Genomic DNA, 23,033 nt, shown 5'->3' on the forward strand with positions numbered 1-23,033 from the left:
CTTGGTTAAATGCACACATCCCTCAGAATCACCCAGAGCGCCCTGGGACGTGGCTTCAATGGACAAAACACAAGACAGATATCTGAGACTAAAAAGAGAAAGTAACTGGTCACCTTGGGTGTCCGAGGAGGAAGTCGGAAAACAAGCATTATTCTGAGAACTGAAAAGTAGGGAAAGGACACCACATTTATCAGGCCTTTTCTGTGCAAACTGCACTTCAGGGTCCCAGAGTGGGGTTGGGAAAATCCGCATTCATAGAATTGCAGCTGAGAGCACAGAGGGAGACCGTGGTGGACACTCAGAGGCAAAAGGAGAGGATGTCAGGCTTTGAAGGGAGGATCTGGACCAGACAGACCGACAGGTGCCACGTACTCTGTCCATTCAAGTACACACTGCACGTGACGGAGACTTCTCGCCATACAAGGTAAGAATGCAGAGTTAGGCGACACAACCACAAAAGAGGATGTGGTCTTGAGTGAAGCATGATTTTAAAACATTATAAAAATCATTTTGAAAATGACTGGGAGTTTCGTGGCATTGGGGAATTACTGTTAATTTTCTGAGGTGTGATAATGGTATCGAGGTTGTGCAAAGAATGGTATTTTTGGAGATGCATATGAAGTATTTAAGAACAAAGTGTTTGATTTACTTTAAAATGGTCTGCAAATCGCACACCCACACACGACTGTCAAATCTAGCTGCTTTTCTGTAGGAGCATCTCCCTGCTACCAAGTTAAGACCGTAAAAGCCAAACAGAACTCAGGATGCTCAGCTCCCTGGCAACTGGTACGTGAGGTGCCTGGAACCAAGCACACACGCCCGACACCCTGGCGAAGTTAGTCCTGAGCCCTTTTCACCCTCAAAGCACCCGGGCTGGGTTGATAAGGCCCAGGCCGCCTATCCGGGCGTCGCCCAGTGGGGAGGCCAGTGGGCAGCATCCCAGGCAGGGCAGGTGGCTCAAGGCCCCCAGGACCACCCCCGCCCGGAAGGGAATCGTAAAGAGGTGCCGACGCTTCGGGGAGGCTGTGCCCCCAGCCACCCTGAAGGCAGGCGAGCTGGCCCAGCTTTGCACGGAACACCCCTGGCCCTGGCTGAGCGTGACCTGGTGGGTCGGGGCATAAAAACCTCACGTCAGACAGACATCGCTCAGAGCCCACCTCTCCTCTCTCTGTGCACATCAGGGACCATATCTGACATCCTGGAGCCTGTGGTCTCCTTGTAAAAGGACAGGGACACAGCCAGGCACCTGACGACCAGCAGTCCAGAGCACCTGGGTGTCCCATCCGGGGGCATCGCAGCGCCAGCCCTGGACCCCGACCTGGGTTCAGGGGAGAACAAGGAAAGAGGCAGGGGCCTGGGGAGTGCCGGCCCAGGGACGGGCAGTGTTTCGGAGGCCTGGCCGGTGGACTGAGGGGCTCGCCGCTTCCCGCAGCCCCGCCCTCTCCTGCCAGGATTTCTGCCAGGCCTGCCTTCACTCCAGACCCAGCCGCCTGGCCGACACCCACGCACGACGTCGGCTTTCTCAGGAACGGGCAGATTCATCGTCCTGGTCTCCCAGGGCCACCCAGTCACTGTTTAAACGGCTACTTGGCCAGAGACACAATAATTTCTAAGCCACAAAACTGAATTCTGTTTGTCCACTAAGAATGAATGCTGTTGATCAAGCGAAACCTATGAAAACCCCCGAGACAGAGGCAAGGAATGCGCTGACGCAGCGGCTGCCAACAGGCCCTGACGAGCCGCGTCCGCCGCCCCGCGTCGCGGAGCCGCAGCGGCGGGGGCAGCGCCAGGCGGGGAGGCACGCGGCGCCGGCATCTCCTCCAGACCCAGCCCCCGGCACCCGCCAGCCATCCACACCGACTCCACGGCTTCCTGGGGAAGAAGTCGGGAATTCGGATGAAACAAACACTGAGCCATTTTCTGACAAATATTCACGGCGTCGGGCTCAACCTGAGAAGCTGGGCGCCCGCCCGGCAGCGGGGTCCGAGGCAGCGGCCTGGTGCAGGTGCCAAGCCGGACTACCCCTCTGCCCTCACGTGGCCTCTACCAAGAGTGGGTCTCTAGTTGGGCCGAGGGCCTCGGCCCCGGGCGGTAACCATGCCTGGTGAGACCTTAACACCCACCCCAGGGCCTGTCCTGCAGCCACCCAACACTGGGGTGCCTTTGGTGTCCACTCCCATCACCCCCACCCCAGGCAGACTCAGCTGAGAGCCAGGTGGATGTGGCAGGTGTGAGGAGGTGCCCAAGTGGCCCAGGCACGGGCAAGAGTGAACGGAAAACCCAGGGGGACCTTGGCAACGGGGCCCGCGAGCTGCAGGGGGCAGGGAGGCAGGCCCAGGAAGGGGCCTGGTGCCACACGTCCACCCAAAGCCACCTGGCTGCGGGCCCGGGACGCCCTTCCTGCCCGGCCTTGATCAGCAGCTCCAGGTGGGCAGGAAGTCGGGGGCCTGCCGTGGAGGACCGCCCGAAACTGGGAGGCGGCGGCCTGAGGAGCGGAGCGCAGGCAGCGGGCACCGGGCAGGCCCCGAGCCCCAGCGGCAGCGAAGGCTCCGCCGGCTGCGCCCGGTCAGGAGCCCTGTGTCTGGGGCTCCTGCCAAGCCTGGGGCTCGCCTGGTACCCGAGACGCGCCACGGGCCCGTCCACCCCTGCTGCCTCCCGACCCCCAGACAACAGAAGAGCCCTGCCACGCACCGTGCGGGGCGGGAGCTGACACAGCACACGCCTCGCCAGAGGATGGGACGTTCCCCGAAGGGTCGGACCCTCTGCTGCTTATACAGCAGGACGCAGGCCGGACGCAGCACAGCGGCAGCGACCCAAGTGTCCACCCCTCCGGGGACCGTGGTCACCCACCACGGAATGTGATTCAGCAGAGAAATCTGACGCCCACGGCAACGTGGACGCTGGGCGAGACACGCCAGTCACAGGAGGACAAACCCCGTGTGACCCCACTCACACGAGGTCCTGGAGCCACCGAACCAGAGACAGGAAGAAGGATGGGGGGGCGGGGACAGGAGTCATGTTTCACGAGGACAGTTTGGGAAGATTAAATCAAGTGCTGGAAATGGTGGTGGTGATACTGGCAGAACAGTGCGACTGTGCTGAACGCCCCTGAGCTGTGCAATGAAAAATGGTTTAAATGGTCCGTTTCATGTTCTCTGCATTTCACCAGCACTAAAAAACATGGCATCTTAGGCAGCTCACGGCACAGTTGGGGACAGGCGGTAACGGGGCCACGGCAGCCTCCCGTGACTTTGCTCCTCCAAAGGCCGGGAGCCCGGCGCCCCCTCCTCAGCCTCTTCACCCCTTCACTTCTTCAAAATACGCGTACTCAGCAGCCTCCCTGCCAAGCACGGGGCTGGACGCTGGTGGCCGGGGAGGGTCCCCGGGCCAGGCCGCCCCCCTCTCCGCCGTCTCCGCGATAAAGGCAGGGCTGTCGTGGTCTCCAGCTGTCGGCCAAGGCCGGGGCCTCGTGAGGGGGAGGCCAGCGGGTCCCGAGCATCTTCTGCACGCTCCAGGCTTCAACCCAAGCGGGAGCGGCTCCCGGGGGTGGGGGAAGAGTCCCAAGGGACAGCCCCTCTCTGTGTGGGCAAAAGGCCTCTGTGCGGGGGCCGGCAGCCCAGACCTCTGCGTGGGACACGGGCCCCTGCTCTCAACCTGGGGTGACACGTCTGCGGCATCCCCGAAGCTCACAGCAGTCACCCGGCTGAGAACACCGGCCATCTCCCCTGGAGAGCCCGCAATCCCGGGGGGGCTGTCCCCAGGTCCCGGGCCCGGCCAGCACAGTGGGCTCTGCAGGGGCCCGAGCGAGCCGGGCTCTTCCGTGAGGTGGCAGGGTGCCGAGGGCGGGTGGACCGTCCTTGGGCCGAGGCAGCAGCCGCGGGTAAGGGAGGGCCCCCAGGGGGCAGCGCGATGACAAGAACACACCGCACTCTCCAGAACCCGGTCTCATCTCTGCGCACCAGGCGGGGGAAAGGCCCATCCACCCGCAGGACCAAGTGGGCCTCCACCCGCCCTCCTGGGCAGACGCAGCTCCGCAGCCGCCCTTCCCTCCTGCCCACCTGGAGCCAGGGCCGTCCGCGGGGCTGCCCTGCCCGGCCCCTCCCGACCCCGGGCACCCGCGTCCCGCGGCCGGGCCTCCGTCAGCTCAGCGGTGCTGTCCGCTCTTCTGTCCGCGAGGAGGGGGGCACGCTGCCTCTCATGCGCACTCGTCACCTCCGGTGTGGTGTTCGAAGCTGCCCGGCTGCTCCGTGCCGGATGGAGGGGGCGGCGTGGCAGGGGCAGAGCCACAGCCCCAGCGGTCCTCGTCCACTCGGGCCCCAGGCCATCCTCAGGTTCCCAGGACACCTGTGAGGACCAGAGGGCGCGGCAGACAGGGGTGTGCCCGGAGGGGTCCTCCAGGTGGGCAACTGCAGAGCAAACGACCCGAAAGGATGGCCTCTGGGTGTTAGACTCAGATGGTGAAGGAGGGAGGGGCCGGCGCCGGGGGAGGGGCAGTTTCTGGTGCAGAAGCTCCGCGGAAGCAACCAGGGGTGACCAGCACCACCGGCGTGAGCAGAGACGTGACCTGGATTCCGAGCCCGGTGAATCCTGGGTCTCCCTACTGTCAAACGACCTTCAAAATAAAACCTCATTTTGGCAAAAGTGAAAGAAAAAAGAATCAGGTGTGATTATTGATGTCATACGCCCCACTTTTTGAAGGCTCCAAATGGGAGTTTGAAAGAGTTTCCCTGTGGATGTTTCCACAGCATTTTCCTGGTTCAATGCTGCCCCACATCAGATTGGGGACGGGACATGCCATGTCCTATGAAAGTGTATGCATTTCAAATTGATCGTTTCTTCCGTGAGCTTTGCAGCCCTTAACCCTCCTAGCACGGGGGAAGAGGTGGCCCGGCCCCACAAGCTCCGTGCCCACCCCTGGGCTGGTGTGGCTCTGCCCCCTCTCCCCTCTCCTCCGAAGCGGGACCCACCTGTGGGCCTCCCCTCCAGGGGCCTCCCCTCTTCACTCAGGAGCGGCCTGCAGGGCAGGGTTGTGTGAAGACGGTCCCCAGCAGCTTGATGACCGCCGGGGCTCCACCCCATGGCACGGACACTGTGTCTGTCCTATCCTGGGGGACCGGCCTTGAGGACCTGAAACCTTCCTCGCGTCGGGCCAGCCCTCCCCCTGGGTCCCCACAGCAGGGAAGCTGGGCTGAGAGCAGCTGAACCATGTCAGGGCGTCGTGCGTGGTGGTCGCCACTCGGAGAGGCTCCGAGGTCTAGGAGGGAGCCTCCTTTCACGGCCCCGGGACGCGAACACTGTCCTCGCCCAAGACAGAGTCTGGAGGAACGCCCGGCTCATCTCCGTGCTTCCCATGGTGTCAGCAAGGCCGCTGGTTTCATACATCGTACATTCAGTGGCACCGTCATCTTTAAAACAACATTTCCACCCTACGGTAATGCATCTCAGGATCGACTTTTGCCCCCAGAATATCACTTGATCTCTCATAACTGAAATGACAGAGAAGAACTGCTTTTCTTTTTAATTACTAATAACTGATGTTTATAAACGATGGCAAGTGTCAGTCAATAACGCTTACAGTTTATTTACGTGGGTGGCACTTAAAATCCGTTACGCTTTCATGGTTACATTGTCCACACTAAGCATCCAACACCAGAGTCCGCACCACCTTCCACCACAAGCAGGCACACGGAGCAAACTGCACAGTCACCCGAGAATCACACGTGCCACACTCGCTCCCGGCGCCCAAGCCCGCGGCTCGGCCATGAAAGCTATGCCCCCAGTGCCCGGGCTCCCAACACTGCTGGGTGAAAGCTGCTGGCGTTTGAGAACCCCATCCAAGCTTTTCACGATGCCCTCGGTGCCCGGAGGCAAAGGGAAAGGGGACTCGGGCGGGTGCGGGAGTGAGAGGAGGGGCCCTGACGGCAGGCGGGGAGGGGGCTGGGGGCCTCGATCCTGCGGAGGAGTCGCTGCGGGAAGCTGGGAGACCCCGGCCCAAGGGAAGCGATTCTTCTGAAGGAGCCGGTGCTGGCGCCCGTACCCGGCTCGGCGCCCGTGCTCAGTACCTCACGAGCTGCATGTGGGAGGGGCTCGTCTGCTTCCCCCCAGCCTGAGCCTAACCTAAAAGCCAGAGGTGCTACTACTGAACAGAACTTTGTAGACTCCTGTGTCCCTGCCCAAACAACTACGGATCCAAGGAAAGACGGGCTATTCGAGAAGATTAGAAGTCAAACCATAACCGTGAGGGGGCTCCACACCTCGAGCGGCCAGGTCACAGTGAAGGTCTGGCTCCCCCGAAACTGAAGAGAAGGTCACCCGGGGTCAGAAGTCACCTTTACGTCGCCCTGTGCTTGAGTCTAGGTTCATACACTCAGCGGAGGAGCGAAGGCCGTGTCGCGAGCATGCACGCGCCGTCGGGAGCGCCACACGGCCAAAGCTGCAAGCATCCCCGCAGGTGCGCACCAGGCAAGCAGGGGTGGCCTCGGCCGCAGAGCTGGAGAAGCAGGGACGGTGCGGCGGCTCCATGCTCCCGCCCCCCGGGCCCTGACCGGTGTGCCCCCAGCGTCCCCAGCGCCAAGCAGGTGTGGTCTCGGGGCGGTGGAGAAGCAGGTACGGCACCTAGCGCGTGTGTGCAGCCCCTCGGCTGGCCGCCCGCTGCTCCACTGCGGCCCGTCTACGGGCGGCCCTTGGTCGACTTCTTCTTCTTCAACTCCTCTCTCTGCTTCTGCTTCTTCCTCTTGCCACCTTCTTTGAATCCTAAGGAAACAGGCGTGTGAAACACTGCAGAGGAGCAGCTGCGGCCCCACCAAGTGGCAAACGTGTCTCTAGATATCCCCCCGGTTAAAACCAACCAACCTCGCGATAAAGTTATGTGTCCTCACTCCTACCTGCTCCGTATTTAAGGCTCAACAAAAACATGGACGGACTTCAAACTTGGCGGATGTAAAGCTCTAACATGATCCAACCAGCATCCCAGCCCCGCGGGCCCGCCCATCATCTGTCCCCACGACCCAGCCCCAGGTCACCTGGAGACAAGGCAGGGCAGGCTCCGCCTCGGGGCATGGGCCTCCCCGGGGCCCCCTCTGCAGGGAGAAGCCCAGCTGTTACAGGGTCCGGGGCTCAACCAATGCCCCACGCCAACCTTTTCCCCTGTGCTGTGTGCTTGCCCGAAGCCAGGGGAGAAAGAGGCGGGTGTGACCTGCTCACCCTCCTGAGATTTTGTCCAAAGAGCCAGAAGAGCTCCAGGTTATTTCTGCAAACACAGCTCAGGACCTTGCGCTGCGTTAGTCCACACAGATGTGGGCGGAGCGAGATGCTGAATTTGGTAACAAAGGATCATTCTGAACCGTCAGCCTAGAACCAGGCCAGGGTCACGGCAGGCCTGCGACCTCATGCACGTGGGCCCCTAAGCCTGCTGAGAAGAGCACATAAAAGCATCCTCGAGATTTTAAATTGAGGCAGGTGCCATTTTAGAACACGGTCTCTCTCCAGACGGAACCCAGACCCAGTCTGTTCACAACACGCATGTGTCCACACAGCACCACCCCTGGGTGGCCCGGGCCCGGGGTCAGTTAGGTGGGCGCCGACAGCCGACCGGGACCTGATCACGATGCCCGCTGTGGGGCGGGGGGGAAGCTGAGGACACACATATGCCTCCAACAGAACGAGGCTGCCGGGGCCTCCCGGCCTCACCACCGACTCAAACGCTCTGGGAATCCGCTCGCAGAGGGTGGAGGCTGGCGCGGCCCCCAGGGCTCTGCGGCCTGTGTCCTGCCTGCTCTCCCAGCAGCACAGCCATCCGGGTCACGTGCTGTACGGAAGTGGCCCTGACACGGGGGTCGTGGCAGGGGCCCTGGAGGTCCTCACGCCCAGCGTCCTCCTGCCTGACTCAGCTACCTGCACAATAAGCCAAAAGGAAGGAAAAGAAACACCTGCTAACCCACCGCGAGCACACGGCAGCCCCGTCCCTGGGACCAGGCTGCTCCGGCCAGAAGTTGCTCCTCTCAGCTGTCCCTTTCACACTCGACCACGACGACCGACCGAGGGGGCCATGGGGGCGCCGGGACCCTCTCCTGCCTCATACTCAGGCCCCGGCCCCGTCTCCACTCATGAACCTCCTAAGCCAGAAGGGGCCCCCGGGCACACACCGGGCAGAGCTGGGAAGTTAAAGGATCAATGTTATCCTTTCATTCGTGAATTTCTTTTTCACTTTGAATAATTTTTCCTTTTTCACAGTTGCACATTCTCGATAGACCTCCAGCGTGTGTGGAATCCATAAATGAAAAACACTAATCCTTTATCCACATCTCGCCGTCTAATTTACGGGCTCCGAGAGGCGTGCGATGCGTCCTCTGAAATAAAGCCGGGGCGGTCACCCCGTCTCACAGCAGGTTAACAACACAGTGAATGCCGGCAAGAAGGCACCGTCGGGCTGAACACAGAACTCCCCCCGCAGACGGGCCAAGGCTCCCCCAGCCGCACCCGGACCCTGAACCACACGGGCCGCACCGTCAACACGGGAGATGCTCCCAGGAGCAACGAAGCCCATGTTCTGCGGCCTGAGCGCGTCACAAGCGAGAGCTCGTTTTTAGCCTAAAATCCTCAGAACCCGCCAGGCCACTGCCCACCCCGCCAGCCCCGGGGGCACCTAGCCCGGCGATTGCTCACATGGCTGAAGCACCAACTGGGGGCACCGGACACTTTGTAGGGAACCAAGCCCTTCACCACACGCTTCTAAGAAAGCTGCCCGCAATGTGAAAGCCTGGCAGGCAGTGGCCGCGGGAGCCTCCAGCCCACGCGGAGAGCGCCCGCTGGAGGGGCAGGCGTGGCGGGGCAGGACGGGGGCCCATCACTCTGCTCCCTGGAGGCCCTGACCCACCGGGCACCTAGCTTTGCCCTGTTACCCCAGCAGCCTTTCCACTGTCCCAGTTTTGGAGTCTTCCTCCGGAGCAGCTCTATCGTCTCTCGATAAGAAGTCAAACGAGCTCACTCTAGTCATGTAAAAAGCGTATCTTTAATTCTTTGGTGATTCACTCTGACACTCTTTTGAAGGCCTCGTAGCTTGACGTGAAAGAAGGAAACAAACCACACACAAAAAAGAGGCGTGCTCCGCAGCGCCCAGCACCTGCCGGGCCGAGCCCTGGCCGCCCGACACCGCTGTGGAACACGGGCAGGAAGCGTTCGGCAAACGCACAAGACCACTGCTCGCCCTCGTGTGTGAGCATGTGCGGGGTTCGTAAGTCAACAGTTTCCCCACCTGGAGACGACACCTGGGAGGGACCTGATGGTAAAAACTGACAAAGCACAAGACTTCACAAAGAAGAATTCTTTTCTGCTGATTCCCCAGCAGTGGCTACTCTCCTTCCGTCCACAGCCCTGGTCTCTGGCGCTGAGAGGCAGCACGGGCCTCACTGTGACCCCAGGTCCACTTCCCGTTCAGGAAGCCAGCTAGGTGTCTCAACAAGGCTCCTCCGGGCAGGCCTGAGCCCACGTGCCTCACTCCTGGGAACTGGGATGTTCGCACCCAGTTTAGACACCCAGGTTTATGGTAACCTTCCAACCAAAGGGACAGCCCGTGAAGTCCCTGTTCAAATCGTATTTGTTCAGGGAAACTGCATCTACAACCCTGCCCCTCGCCAAGTCCAGCCAACGAGCGGCCAGGACCAGGAGGTGACGGTAAACCTGGGGAGAACAGCCACACGCCCATTCGAGGCAGAACAAGTTTTTCTGAATCCACACGGCCCTTCCAATCACCTCTATTTTTCTTTCAGTTACCCAGGAAGAGGCTAACGTTCCCAAATGGCCCATCTGCCTCGGGTGGCACTGCTCCCTGGCAGCCGGTGGCCAGGTCCGCGCAGTCCCGCGGGGCTCTGCACCCTGGCTCAGAACCCAGGACACCCGCCTTCCGGGGGGTGGATGGGACAAATCCCCTGTCCTCCTCAAGACACACACACACACACCCTGTTCCACATGAAAAGGACCAGAAGGGGACTGAAGGGACAGAGCTCCCAACAGAAAGTTCTGGGAGAAGAAAGGGATAGACCTCATCCTTCCAGTTCCCCGTGCAGATGATGCTTTCTTGCCCTAGGTTCACAGAACTAACCTCACGACGTACACAGAGACGTCACCCTGAAACAAGGGACCAAGGAAGGATCCAGCTCTTCCTCCACATAACCTGCGGTGGTCAATCTGGCGACTTCCAGGGCTGAGAGCCAAGACGGGCACAAACGCTTCAAACTGATGAGTAACTCAAACCAGATTTACATCGGCCTTTAGACTCAGCCGGGGTCAGCCTGCGTGCACAGCCATGCCGTCAGAAGTAATCCAGAACTTTCTACAGGGAACACACTTCGAAGACCCATCTGGGCTAAGAAATTACAGGTCAAGAAGCTGGAAGAGGGCAGAGCAGGGTCTGGAGAAAGGGGGTCACGAAGCCTCACTGCATCCAGAGGTGGGAAACCTCCCCTGGGGTAAGGGTGGGTCAGCACCCATCCACCTGACCACAGGACCCCTGGGGGCGGGTGTCAGGTTCTGCCTGTAACTCAACAGCAAGGCAGGGAGGCATGGCTGCAGCCGCAGGGCCCCCAGGAGAGGCTGGGCGGGCCGCTCTGCGGGATCAGACTCCCAGTATGAAGTTGGAAGTTACACAAAGGGGCTCAGCTGCTGCCCACAACAACACACTGCATGCCGTGGTGGGAGACCGGCACCCCGCTTTAATGTGGGCTCCACGCGGCCTCCCCCCACCCGCCTGCCCGTCCGTCAGGCCAGGACGCAGCAACACAGGTGCCATCTCGGTCCTCGGGGGCCCCGGGAAGGCCGGGAGGCAGCCCCGCGGGGAGGCTCCGCGGCGGACACCCCGTGCACACCTGCGGGGAACGCGGCCGGGGGCTCCCAGCTGCTGCCGGCCTGGTGGTCCTCGCCCTCACCCGGGGGGTGGGGCGCGTGTTTGGGCACAGAGGCCGGCCGCTGGGACTTCAGAGGACGGGCACTGGTGCTGGCGGGCTGGCCGGGCAGCGCGTGCTGGCCTCGTCGCCGGCACTCCTCTGCGAAGGCGTCCTCGTCGGCCACACCTGAAAGCACAGGACGGAGACGGGCATGAGCTGCACAGCGGGAGGTCCTGGTGCCTCAACCGGATCTTCCCAGAGAGAACAGAGGAAACCAAAGGAGCGTGGAAATCCAGTGACAGCGGCAGTTCCCCACCCGGCCCCCAGGGGGTCGGCAGCGAATCCTGAAAGCACACTCGACCTTCAGGAGGGAGGAGGACGGGGCCCCCATGACAAATTTCACCCTCAGAATCGGCACAAGGGTGTCACCCCGGAGGAGTGGGCTCCGGGCCAGCCATTGGTCTCTCTCTCAGGCAGCTGTGATGCCAGGACCTGCACAGCCCTGCGGCCACCCTGCTTCCCGCCCGCTCGTGCCACAGGGCGGCTGCGAGCTCTGGGCCGGGGACCCGCACGCACGGTCCCCTTCACCAGACACACAGCCAAGAACATTGCTCATTGCTCTCCACATCGTGTTTCTCTCGGTCTTTCCAAAAACAGAAGTTTTGCACATTAGGTGGAAACTAGCAATAAAATTAAAAACGAATGATAATAGTTACCGAATAACTTCAAATTTCATTCTCTGGGGGGTTTCTGACCAGCAGTCACACGGCGGGTTGGCAGGGCTTAAGGAAAAGGCTGTCAGAAACCTGGTAACAATGCAGGCAGGACACAACCCGTCTGATGGGAGCAGTGACACCAGACAGTAGCCTTCCTGTGCCTCAACAACCCTGCTCCCTGGAGGGTGGGTAGGCCCGTCACCCAAACGACGACGTCCAGGGCGCACACCGCTGAGCCCCAAGCAGGTGACAGCCAGTGTGACCCGAGGTGCTCGCCCACTCGAGCTCTTCCCCAGGCAGACCCTCCCTCCATCGCTGCCGGGCCCCCCCCGCCCCCCAAACCCCGCCAACGCGGAGGACGACAGCCCTGCAGAGATGCTCCCTGTAACGAAGACCTGCTCTCTCATGGGGGTGCGCGATTACAATCATTTCCGCACCATTTACACGACCCTGAGCGCCAAGTTCAGTGCTGGGTACAGGCGTGGGGCCTCCCCTCCCTCTCCTCCAGACACCTGAGCTCAAGTACTGGCCCCGACCCGCTCTCACCACACCCGAGCTCACCGCACCCCGCTCACCGCACCCGAGCTCACCGCACCCCCGCCCACCGCATCCGAGCTCACCGCACCCCCGCTCACCGCACCCCGCTCACCACACCCGAGCTCACCCCTCCCCCGCACACCGCACCTGAGCTCACAGCACCCCGCTCACCGCACCCGAGCTCACTGCACCCCCGCTCAGCACACCCCGCTCACTGCACCCGCGCTCACCGCACCCGAGCTCACCGCACCCGAACTCACCACACACCCGCTCACGGCATCCGAGCTCACCACACCCACGCTCGCACCGGAGCTCACAGCACCCCCACTCAGCACACCCCGCTCACCGCACCCGAACTCACCGCACAGCCGCTCACCGCATCCGAGCTCACCACACCCACGCTCACACCCGAGCTCACAGCACCCCGCTCACCGCACCCCCACTCACCGCACCCGAGCTCACCCCTCCCCCGCACACCGCACCCGAGCTCACCACACCCGGCTCACCGCACCCGAGCTCACAGCACCCCCACTCAGCACACCCCGCTCACCGCACCCGAACTCACCGCACAGCCGCTCACCGCATCCGAGCTCACCACACCCACTCTCGCACCCGAGCTCACAGCACCCCGCTCACCGCACCCCCGCTCACCGCACCCGAGCTCACCCCTCCCACGCACACCGCACCCGAGCTCACCACACCCGGCTCACTGCATCCGAGCTCACTGCACCCCCGCTCAGCACACCCCGCTCACCGCACCCGCGCTCACCGCACCGGAACTCACCGCACACCCGCTCACGGCACCCGAGCTCACCACACCCACACTCGCACCCGAGCTCACAGCACCCCCGCTCAGCACACCCCGCTCACCGCACCCGCGCTCACCGCATCCGAGCTCACCCCTCCCCCGCACACCGCACCCGAGCTCACCGCACCCGAGCTCACAGCACCCCCGCTCAGCACACCCCGCTCACCGCACCCGAACTCACCGCACAGCCGCTCACTGCATCCGAGCTCACCACACCCACGCTCGCACCCGAGCTCACAGCACCCCGCTCACCGCACCCCCGCTCACCGCACCCGAGCTCACCCCTCCCACGCACACCGCACCCGAGCTCACCACACCCGGCTCACCGCATCCGAGCTCACCGCATCCGAGCTCACTGCACCCCCGCTCAGCACACCCCGCTCACCGCACCCGCGCTCACCGCACCGGAACTCACCGCACACCCGCTCACGGCACCCGAGCTCACCACACCCCCGCTCGCACCCGAGCTCACAGCACCCCCGCTCAGCACACCCCGCTCACCGCACCCGCGCTCACCGCACTCCCTCTCACCACATCAGCTCACCCCACCCCCAGTCACCCACGCCAGCCCCCCCACCCCGCGCTCACAGCGCCCCCGCTCCGCAGAGGATACCTCCTCTGACACCGCAAAGAAGTATGGTGACCCCGGGCATGCATTTTAAGGCTCTCCTCGCCCTGCAGGGCCTCCGACGTTCCCAGTACTGCTCCTCGGCGGGGTGCCCCGGGCTCATCGTCTTTCCCAACAGCACATCCCCTCCCTCCAAGAGACGTGCGCGAGCCGCTTGTGCGGCCAGCGCTCGGAGAGAGCACCTGGCGGTCGGCGCACGTGGCCTTGACCACCGTCACACCAGATGCCACCCCTAGCAGTCCCCTGGGGACCTATGGCCACCATCACGGCGGCTTCTCAGAGTCAAACGGACCGCTGAGCTGAGGAAGCAGGCCCCGGGCGCGGCCGTCACATCTGCTCCCCGTCCCTCGAGCAGGGGCGCCCCTGTGCCCGCCGAGGGGGGTCATCAAGCACCGACTGGACGCAGGCTTTACTCGAGAGCAGAGCGCTCCCAGAACACGCCTGTCTGAAGGAGGAACGTGTGCGAGCGAGGGTCCCAGGGCAGGGCCAGGGCTGGGGGCACTCAGGGCCATTCCACCCCCCGGGGGCTCTGCGGGGTCCAGACACAGGTACGACTCCCCCATCCACGAAGCCCTCCCAGGGGAGGGGGCCCCACGGAGCCGCGGCTAACAGAACACCACCACGGCGACCTGACCGCACTGCACGCGGCAGGTGGGGCAGCGTGGGCAGCCCCAGCATGGCCGCAGGGTCTTGCAGGCTCGCGGCCCCTGCGTCAGGGCCAGGGAGCTCGGCACCCAGCAGCCCAGCCACAGGCTCAGCTTGTCTCCACCTGGGGAGGCCTCCAGGGTGAGCAGCCGGCCCCTCCCCGGCTCCAGGCGCAACCACGCAACCACGCCCGGTGGCTTTGATGAGACCTTAAGGATGACACGTTGCCCACAGGTGTAGCCTGAGCATCCCAGGTGCTGGACAACACACATCAGCGTGTTCACTCTGAGTGGCTGCGTGACTGCGACGGGCCTAGACGTGGTAGGGGTGGGCATCCCAGGAGGTAAGGGCACCCCGGGGGCCGGCCCGCCGCTATGTTACTCACCTCAGGTCAGTTCAAACCCACAGGGTCCCTGTCGGCCGCTCAGAAGAGGTGGTGCTCCCCCTGCCCCATTCCGCCCAGGGAAACCCCACCTGCAGGACCACACGGCCGTGGGCACAGACGACACTTACCTGCCAGGTGGGCGCGGGAGGCCCGGTGAACGGACAGCGCCGGCTGCGTCCCGCGCAGGGCACGGCCACCTGCCCTGCTCCCTGACGGTCTTCAGCGGCGCCAGCGCACAGGCCGGGTGGCTCCCGTAGGACCCGCATCCGCCCAGCGTGCCCCCTCAGCCGTGCTGTCACCCCGGGGCCCCGGCTGCACACACCAGCCCGTCTCCAGGCCCCCGCCACCCCAGCTCTCAGGGCCGCTGGGCACGCTCCGTGTCTGCCGTCTGGTCAGAGGACGAAACGGTCACTAAGACGTTCCTCCTGGCGTTCCGGAACAACTCCCAGTGCACAGCACAGTATACACTCCAGGCCTTCAGGGTCTGGTGACCTCCCCGAAGACTGGGACCTGCTGTGGGTGAAGGTGAGGACACTCTTGGGTCCTGGGGACCCCCTCCCCCGGCAGCCGCCCCGGGCAAATACTGGCGCCCTCCCACTTCCGGCCTCACCTCTGTGAAGCCCCCTCCCTGAGGGCCCAGCCGCACCGTCTCTGGACCAGGGATTGTCCAGGGATGGATGCAGGGCCCACAGCTGAGAGCCGGACTCTCGGGCTTAGGCTCCGAGGCGAGCCCTTCAGAAGCTGCGATGGACACACAGCTGGGTGCCTGCCTCACTGTCGCACGAGCCGGCCCTGGTGGACACCGTCACCTACACCGTCACCTCTGTGGCCCAGGCCCGCCCTCCAACATCACGAGCCCCAGAGGCCCTGGGTCTGGAGCAGGGTGGTCAAGCCACAGACCCCACAAGGCCCCCATAAAGCTCCTCCATTTCTCAAGTGCCGGGAAAAGGATTTGGGGAAAAGAAGAAAGATGGCTGTTGAGAAGCTTATCTGAGCGTCTCCGCTGGACACCTTCTGGAAGGAATCCCTTGTGTTCACTCAAGCGCTCATTCTGAACCCACTGCACTACACACAGAATACCAGCAGGCACTGACAGACGGACAGAAGGGGCGGTCACCACACCCACAAGCGCAACCAGCTGCGGGCGACACGGGACCCCCTGGTCCGAGAAGACGGCCCGCTGCTGCTGCCGCTCTGAATAAGGCCATCAGCACAGCCAACTCCTGCCACGTCACGTGTTCACGACGGTGCCTGCCCTGCAGGGACCTGGCCTCACTGCACACAGCGGGGGTGAGCGGACCCGTGCGGCCCGCTGTGTCCCACGGCTCCTGAGCAGGAGACGAGAAGCCGAGGGGCACAGGAGGCTCGGCAGACGTGCAGCGGGCGAAGGAGAGCGGGCAGACCTGGAGGGCAGGGAAGGAGGCCGTCCTGCCCCGACCCAGCGCCGTTGTCCCCGGGCCCAGCTGACGTCTCAGAACCGACACAGGCCTCTACCGCGTCTCCCCGCGCCGCAGCCCGGCTCGCCCCAGGAGCTGCCCTAGCTGCTCCAGGACGCAGATGGCAGAGGTCTGGAAACGGCCCCCAGCGGCTGTCGTGTGCACCCCGAAGCCGGGCACCGGAGGCGCCCCCGGGCCTGTTCAAGGGCAGAGGTGGCTCTGCCTTCAGGGCAGACGGGGCCAGGGACGCCAGTGCCCGGCCCAGCACCTGGGTGGAGGGGGAGCCCCTCCCCCGGAGGGCAGGCGTCTCAAGGGGACGTGAGAGGCCCCGGGAAAAGCAGCGCCGGAGCTCCAGAGGCAGACGCCGACGCCTGGGTGAGGGCTCCACAGAGGCCTTGCTGGCGGCCTCTCCCGCATCCGCTCTGACGGCTCCAGTGCGTCCCAGTCTGTTCCAGGGCTTCCCCGTCGTGCCGCCTGGGGCTCCTCGTTCTCACAGCGTCCCTCACGCCCCGAGTCCTCCCACAAGACCCGCCCCAGCTCCAAGGGCTTCTTCGTCCGTCCCCTGAGTCGGGGAGGCCCAGGGGGCTGGACCACGTGACCCGTGACAGGGGACTAACCAGGCCTCTCCCTGAAGGCAGAGCAGAGCCCGGGATCTCCCTCCCCTGCAGGTGTGGGCGTGGGGAGGACTGAGCCGGACTGTGCCACGCTCTGCCCTCAGACCCCCTTCCTCCCCAGCCCCCAGCAAGGCACCCTTGGCTATGGGACATAACCGCTGAAGCAGCAGAGACACCTCGGGCCTCGAGGGTGTGGCAGGGAGGCCGGACCTCGGGCAAGGGGGTCCTGGATGCGGAGATCCGTCCTCTGAGGCCCAGCCGCCCTGGCTAAGCACGTGGGGCCCTGATTTCAGACGGCAGGAGGGAGGGACTCACGCCACTGGCCCAGCTCCATTCCAGGTTCAGAGGATGGGCTGTGAGTCCAGCCGCGTGAGGAAACACCGCTGCCCCAAGCCCCGTCGCCAAAACGACTCCTGAGCCTGTGGTTCCCGAAGCGGAGAGGAAGGTTCCCAGATGGTGGACGCTGCCCGGGAGGCCCACAGAGGCGCTCCTCAGCGAGACACTCTTCCCTAAAGACAGGATCCCTCTGACACCCAGACGACAGCCCAGGTGCCTCCACCACCCGCCCAAGAAAACGCCTGCAGCCAGTGCTCCTCCACTTTAAAGAAGGAGCCTCCGGCTCTGCGATGCTCAGCTGCTGAACTCAGCATCGGCGGCAACCACTTTCAGGGAGGGGCAGGGGTGGTCTTAGCACTCACAGGACCCCTCGTGCCTCCAGACCGCCCCCCGGCCCCATGTGGATGGTGGAGTGGGCGTCCCAGGGTTGGCTCTTCTCTGAACAAAAACCTTCTCCAAAAGAAGGGCGCTGCCCACCAAGGGTCATGGGACACAAAATGCCGCCACACGGCAGACGCTTTGAGTCCGTCAGAGGAGGTGACAGCGACGTCCAGCACCTGCTAAGGACAGGAGGACGCGCCCCCCTCATGAGAAGAGAAGGCCCCCACGCAGGCCACCCACACCCGCCGTCAAAGATCCACGTGGGGCCTCTTGGTACAACCTAAACTTCCAAGAGCTGACGCCAAGAAGAGATGACCGCCACTCCCATCCCACCCCCCCACTCCCAACACCACGCTTGCTGAAAGCCAACCACATTCTGGGCTTCTTTCTACAGCCTCTTCCAACATCTCCATACGTTTCTGTAACTGCTGAAAGAGTCCTCTTCTATGGAAAATTCACTAATTGTTTCAGCGATTTACTACATAAAGGCGAAACACATGACTTGAAGAAAAATAAATAAGTCACATCCACTCTTACAACCCAAACAGAATTTACTGTTTTGGCATAATTTCTGCTAACTCTTTCCTCTGCAGAAATTAGTTATTAACGCACATGAATTTAACTAAAGTTTACGTGGGATACAATTCAAGCATCCTTTTCATTTGGGAAACAGAAAACATCCTGCCTCGTAGCACCAAGTTAGATAAAATTTCAAAACAAAGCGCAACCCACCCGTGCCCCTGTGGCAAAGCTCCCTGAAGTCACCGAGGAACTATGCAGGGCTGTTCCAGCCGCCGTCCCTCGGGCACAACCACCAACCCCCGTGCCCCGCTTCTTTCCCCAAGTGGAGCCCCAACGCGCAGCAGGAATCTGGCTGATAACACGCAAAGGAGAGCAAACTTCCTCATATAGAAGCAGAGCCGCTTCTTTCCAAATACGCGCAACCCAGCAGGCCGCGCGGTGGCTGCTGTGCCCTTTCTCTGAGGGGTCGGGGCAGGGGTTAATCCCATACTCCTTCCTATCATGCATACCACCGACACCAATGCAGATGACTCAGACATCCAAAAATGCATCACCGGCCCAAGAGAGGATTCAAATATTTAGGGCCTGATAAGTGCCTGACACACGTGATGCTGCCTCGCTCTCAGGGACTCAGTGCTGGACACACGCAAACAGAAAACCATGACACAACAAGGCGGAGGACGCGGAGACAAAAGCAGGGGCAGAGACGAGGAAGAGCAGGCGCCGCTCCCAGGATGGGGAAGAAAGCCAGGCACAGAGGCTCGCGGGGAAGCCTCGGGAGGCGGCACAGACCACGATGTGACGCGGGTGCGGCAGGGCAGGCGTCAAGGATGGGACAGGACGCAGGAAGAGCGGGCACACGGCCAAGTCGCCAGCACCTCGCAGGCGATTCTAAGCAGGGAGCGACTTAATTCTCGCTGCCAGACTGCGGGCAGGCGACACGGTGGCGACGCGTCAGACAGACCATCAGACGGACCGAGAAGGCGGTCACGCGAAGGGGGACCCAGTCAGGAGGGGCCCAGGCTCTGGCAGGAGGTGGGCGGTGGTGCTGGCTGCGGCTGTGCGGACACGGCAGGATCACGGACCGAGGGTAAAGGTCAAGGAGACAACAGCAGGAACTCTCCTGTCCGAGCCCCTCTGAACTTAAGTCCTGCACAGAATCCACACCAAGGGTCGAAAGCTCCCGTCAGGGGCTGGTGGGGTTGGCCTCCCCCCAGCACCACGGCTGCGAGCGTCCTTCATGGTAACGTCACAGAGGGTGGAGCCCCTTAACCTGCTCTGAGGCACCCGCCAGCCCCGCATGCGCCCGCCTCTCCCTTCACTCGTTTAACGTCTGTGGAGACAGCTGCGGGGCAGGCAGTTCAGCAACCTGCTCCTCGGATGGGGAGTTCCTGAGGCATCACAGCACCCCGGGATGGAGGGCGTGGCCGGCCGGGCTCGGGCGGATGGGGCCCCACACTCACCCGGAAAGTAGGGGTGTCACAGCTCTGGCCAACAGCGCCTGGAGCTCGGATCTCACCACCACACACCCCCGGGGGTTGTACGCTTCGAGAACAATCACGACATGGAAACCCACCCAGGGAGGCAGAAGCAGAGCCAGCCTCTGCCCCCGGCCTCCCGACCCCGGCACGTCACTCTGCCCAGGAGCCGCCGAGCCCCCGGCACAAGGGGAAGCAGCAGAGGGAGAAGGAACCCAGCAGGCCGCGCTCGCAGAGCCCCAGGCCCACACTCCTCCGGCAGAGACCACCGTCTCTGGGGCCACGTGCCCGCTTGGCTGAAAAAGGCCCCGAGAGCAGCAGGGTAAGGATCAGGACCTACGGAGAGGAAGCAGGGGCGAGGGCTGTGTGCTGTCGGGGGCACTCCTACCACCCGCTCCGTAAAGGACAAAGTAATGCTCTGATGCCCTGAGCACCCGCGGGACACAGGCCCGCCCTGAGGCGCGAGCCACCAGGTTTTCCTGCTCAGTCCTCACTCAGGCTGCAGGGACTGGACCGTGCGGCTGAAGCACGACTTCCATCAAGATGACCGAAGGGGCTTCCCTGGTAGCTCAGTGGTTAGGAATCCGCCTGCCGATGCAGGGGACACGGGTTCGAGCCCTGGTCTGGGAAGATCCCACATGCCGCAGAGCAACTAAGCCCGCGCGCCACAACTACCGAAGCCCAGCGCCTAGGGCCCGTACTTGGCAGCGAGAGAAGCCGCCGCAATGAGGAGCCCGTGCACCGCAACGGAGACCCAACGCAGCCAAAAATAAAAAAATGACCGAAGGCTGTCGTAATAAACAATAACTGAAATAAATCATCAAAAAGAATAAACATTCTAATTTTGGTAGGGTCTTATATTCACAAAATCTTATTTTCCTAAAGACACAGTTTAATCCACATAAAAATCTCGAGTGATTCTAGCTTCTTCTCGATACTGACATCCGTTAAAGACTTACTAAAAAACCGTATTACGTAGACTAAGCGGCCATGTGCCATGAACTCGCAGTTGTTTCATTAAAGCACTCCACCAGCGGACACCACATGACAAAGTGCAACCCGGGCCGAAAAGAAGACCCAAAGGACAAGAGAACACAAGTCCTGAACAGTTGTGTGTTGAATGAGATATAGTAGGTATTAACACTGGCAAGAAATCTGGGAGAAAGTTGGGTGTTTTTAACACATACAAACGTTCCAAGTAAATTAAAGAAGCAAACAGACATACAAGTGAAAGTACATAAAAAAATATGAAAATTTTTGGGCTTCCCTGGTGGCGCAGTGGTTGAGAGTCCGCCTGCCGATGCAGGGGACACGGGTTCGTGCCCCGGTCCGGGAAGATCCCACATGCCGCGGAGCAGCTGGGCCCGTGAGCCATGGCCACTGAGCCTGCGCGTCTGGAGCCTGTGCTCCTCAACGGGAGAGGCCACAACAGTGAGAGGCCCAAGTACCACAAAAAAATTTTAAAAAATTTAAAAATGAAAATTTTTTAGTTGTGGAACATGTAGGACATTAAACAAAAGGCCACCCCAAAAAAACACACAGTATGTCAAATGTAAACATGACAACTGAAAAGGAAAATCACTTTAACAGAGCAAGCAAAGGACTCATAAAACCATGATGTAACAGGGGCCTGTGAAATCAGGGAACAACTGCAGAAAAACAGGGATGCCGCCAACAACCAAGAGGCTCCACCTCATACAGTAACCAGAAATTTAACCAGAAATTTGAAGTTTAACAACTGTTATCAGCCAGTATTGACAAGTACGTTGGTAGGCACATACTCTCTGTGGAAAGCAATTTATGGCTTCCAGCTTTAAATGCCCACATTTCTCCACCCGACTATTCAACTTCTTCTAGGCACCCGATTCAACAGAACTCCTCCTCCAAGGACACGCACGCACGCCAACACCTCAACAGTCACGGGAACAAAGGAGCGCCGACGCTCCCCAGGCTGCACGAGACTCTCAGGCCAGAGGTGCGACGGGCGCCAACAGCCCCAGGCACAGACCTCGGGCTGGGCGGCTGCCCCAGCCAGGCGCACGGGACCACAGCCGTTCCAGAAGCAGCTGGAACCCAGACCCTGCCCAGCAGGGCGGCCAGCAGCCAGCACCGGGCCTCCACAGGACCCTTCCTCCACGCTCCTCCAACACGCGAGCACGGGTCGACTGCGCACGGTCCCCTCGGGCGGCCCGCGGCACGGGGAAGCACAGGCGTCACGCGCGGAGACCGCCTCGCCTGCCCGCCTGCCCGGTCCTGGAGCCCGTGCTACCAGAGGCCTGGCGTCACCTCCAGCACGCCGGTGTGTCAGGTGAGAGCCCTCGGCCTCGGCTTGGGGCCGACAGCAGCAAGTGCAGCCCAGCTGGGTGCAGGCTCCGGGCACCTCCTCACTGCCGCTGACTGAGGGGCGGCAGAGGGGAAAATGTTCCCCCAAAGTGGAAAGGCGGCAGCAGGAAAGGGTAACTCTTCCCTGGAAGCAAATGCAAACCAGAGTGAGAGGGAGGTGTAAAGCCCAGTGGATGAAGGGGCTCACCAGGAAGCTCGGGCGTCTGGCTGCCTCGCGCTGGGAGGGGCACAGCCGCGCCCCGTGGGTGGTCCCCATCTTCCCCCTTGTGCAATCACAGGGGTGTATTTATCACCTCTTTGGTAAATGCAAGATTTTTTTAGGAGCTCCAGAAACATTTTTAATTAGGAAGAAATCCCACATCATCCCATTTTCAAGTATAAACGACTCAAAGAGGGGAAATCATTTGGCGGTATTTTTTTGGTACAACCAGAAAAGAGTGGTTTCTGAACGGGTGTCAGCTAACACTCCGAAGATGCTGGGGGTGGTCTTCACACGCTGTAGTACACGGCACATCACGCGGCAACTGGATATAAACCCACTCATACAGTTCACGCGTCTTGAATACCGTAAATGACTCCTATTCCCCGCTGGCTTCTGCCTGACGCTGGCCGTCCCAGTCAGAGCTCAGCGCCCTCAGACACCTGTGCTGGTGGCCGTCCAACCAGGTTCCCTAGTGAGTCGGCTAACATATGTATGTATGTAGGTACAGTGTGTATGACAGTAAACTGTGCAACAGTGGAACTCGGGGTGTAACAGCTTTGTCCACATTTGAAGATACTGGTACCTGACATCCTCTTAAGGAAATGCTACCTCCAGAACTTAAGCTGGAAAGTCGCTGGAATTACTGTTTCAAGAAGAAAAATATCTACATGACTTTTTAGATTTTTGGTACACACATCAAGAACTGTGTGCAAACTGGAATGTCCTGTGTACTGATCCTCAAAACCAATAAATCCCGATTATTGAAAAAGAATTAGGGGAACAAGCCTAGTATTAGTCTCTTAAGACCGTGGTCACACTGTGCCTGCCCGCTGCACCTACCTGGGGTGGAGGGATGGCCACCAGAAGGTTGGGACGGCCCCCGGAAGGACCGAAGTCTGACCACTACTTCCAGGAAGGCCTCAAAGAGGCCACCTCCCCTCCCGGCTTCACCGCCTGCAGTATGCTCAGGCACGTCCACACCCTGCCCGCGGGCTCGCGCTGCCGTCCAGCTGCGTGGAGCTCCGCAAGGGCAGGGAACTCCCCGCATCACACGCTAAGGAAATGCGGTCTTCCCTACGAGACGACGGGAGGAAGGATGCAACGCTGCTTCTGCTACAGCAG

At 61.6% G+C, this 23,033-nt stretch overlaps 1 protein-coding gene across 4 annotated transcripts in view; it reads right to left on the reverse strand.

Moving 5' to 3' along the window:
* Positions 1-6,528: 6,528 nt before the first annotated feature.
* The window catches only part of DNAJB6 (DnaJ heat shock protein family (Hsp40) member B6), a 55,061-nt gene continuing 38,556 nt past the window's right edge, over positions 6,529-23,033 (reverse strand). For all 4 annotated transcript variants that reach the window (XM_082662340.1, XM_082662342.1, XM_082662341.1 and 1 more), the window contains exons 9-10: positions 10,863-11,066; positions 6,529-6,753 (exon numbers count right to left, since the gene is read on the reverse strand). In XM_082662340.1, the coding sequence (XP_082518466.1) occupies positions 6,671-6,753; positions 10,863-11,066 (287 nt within the window). In that variant the 3' untranslated portion in view covers positions 6,529-6,670. The remainder of the gene's footprint in view (positions 6,754-10,862; positions 11,067-23,033) is intronic.

Source organism: Grampus griseus (assembly GCF_964374135.1).
Source record: "Grampus griseus genome assembly, chromosome: 9".
Lineage (NCBI taxonomy): Eukaryota > Metazoa > Chordata > Mammalia > Artiodactyla > Delphinidae > Grampus > Grampus griseus.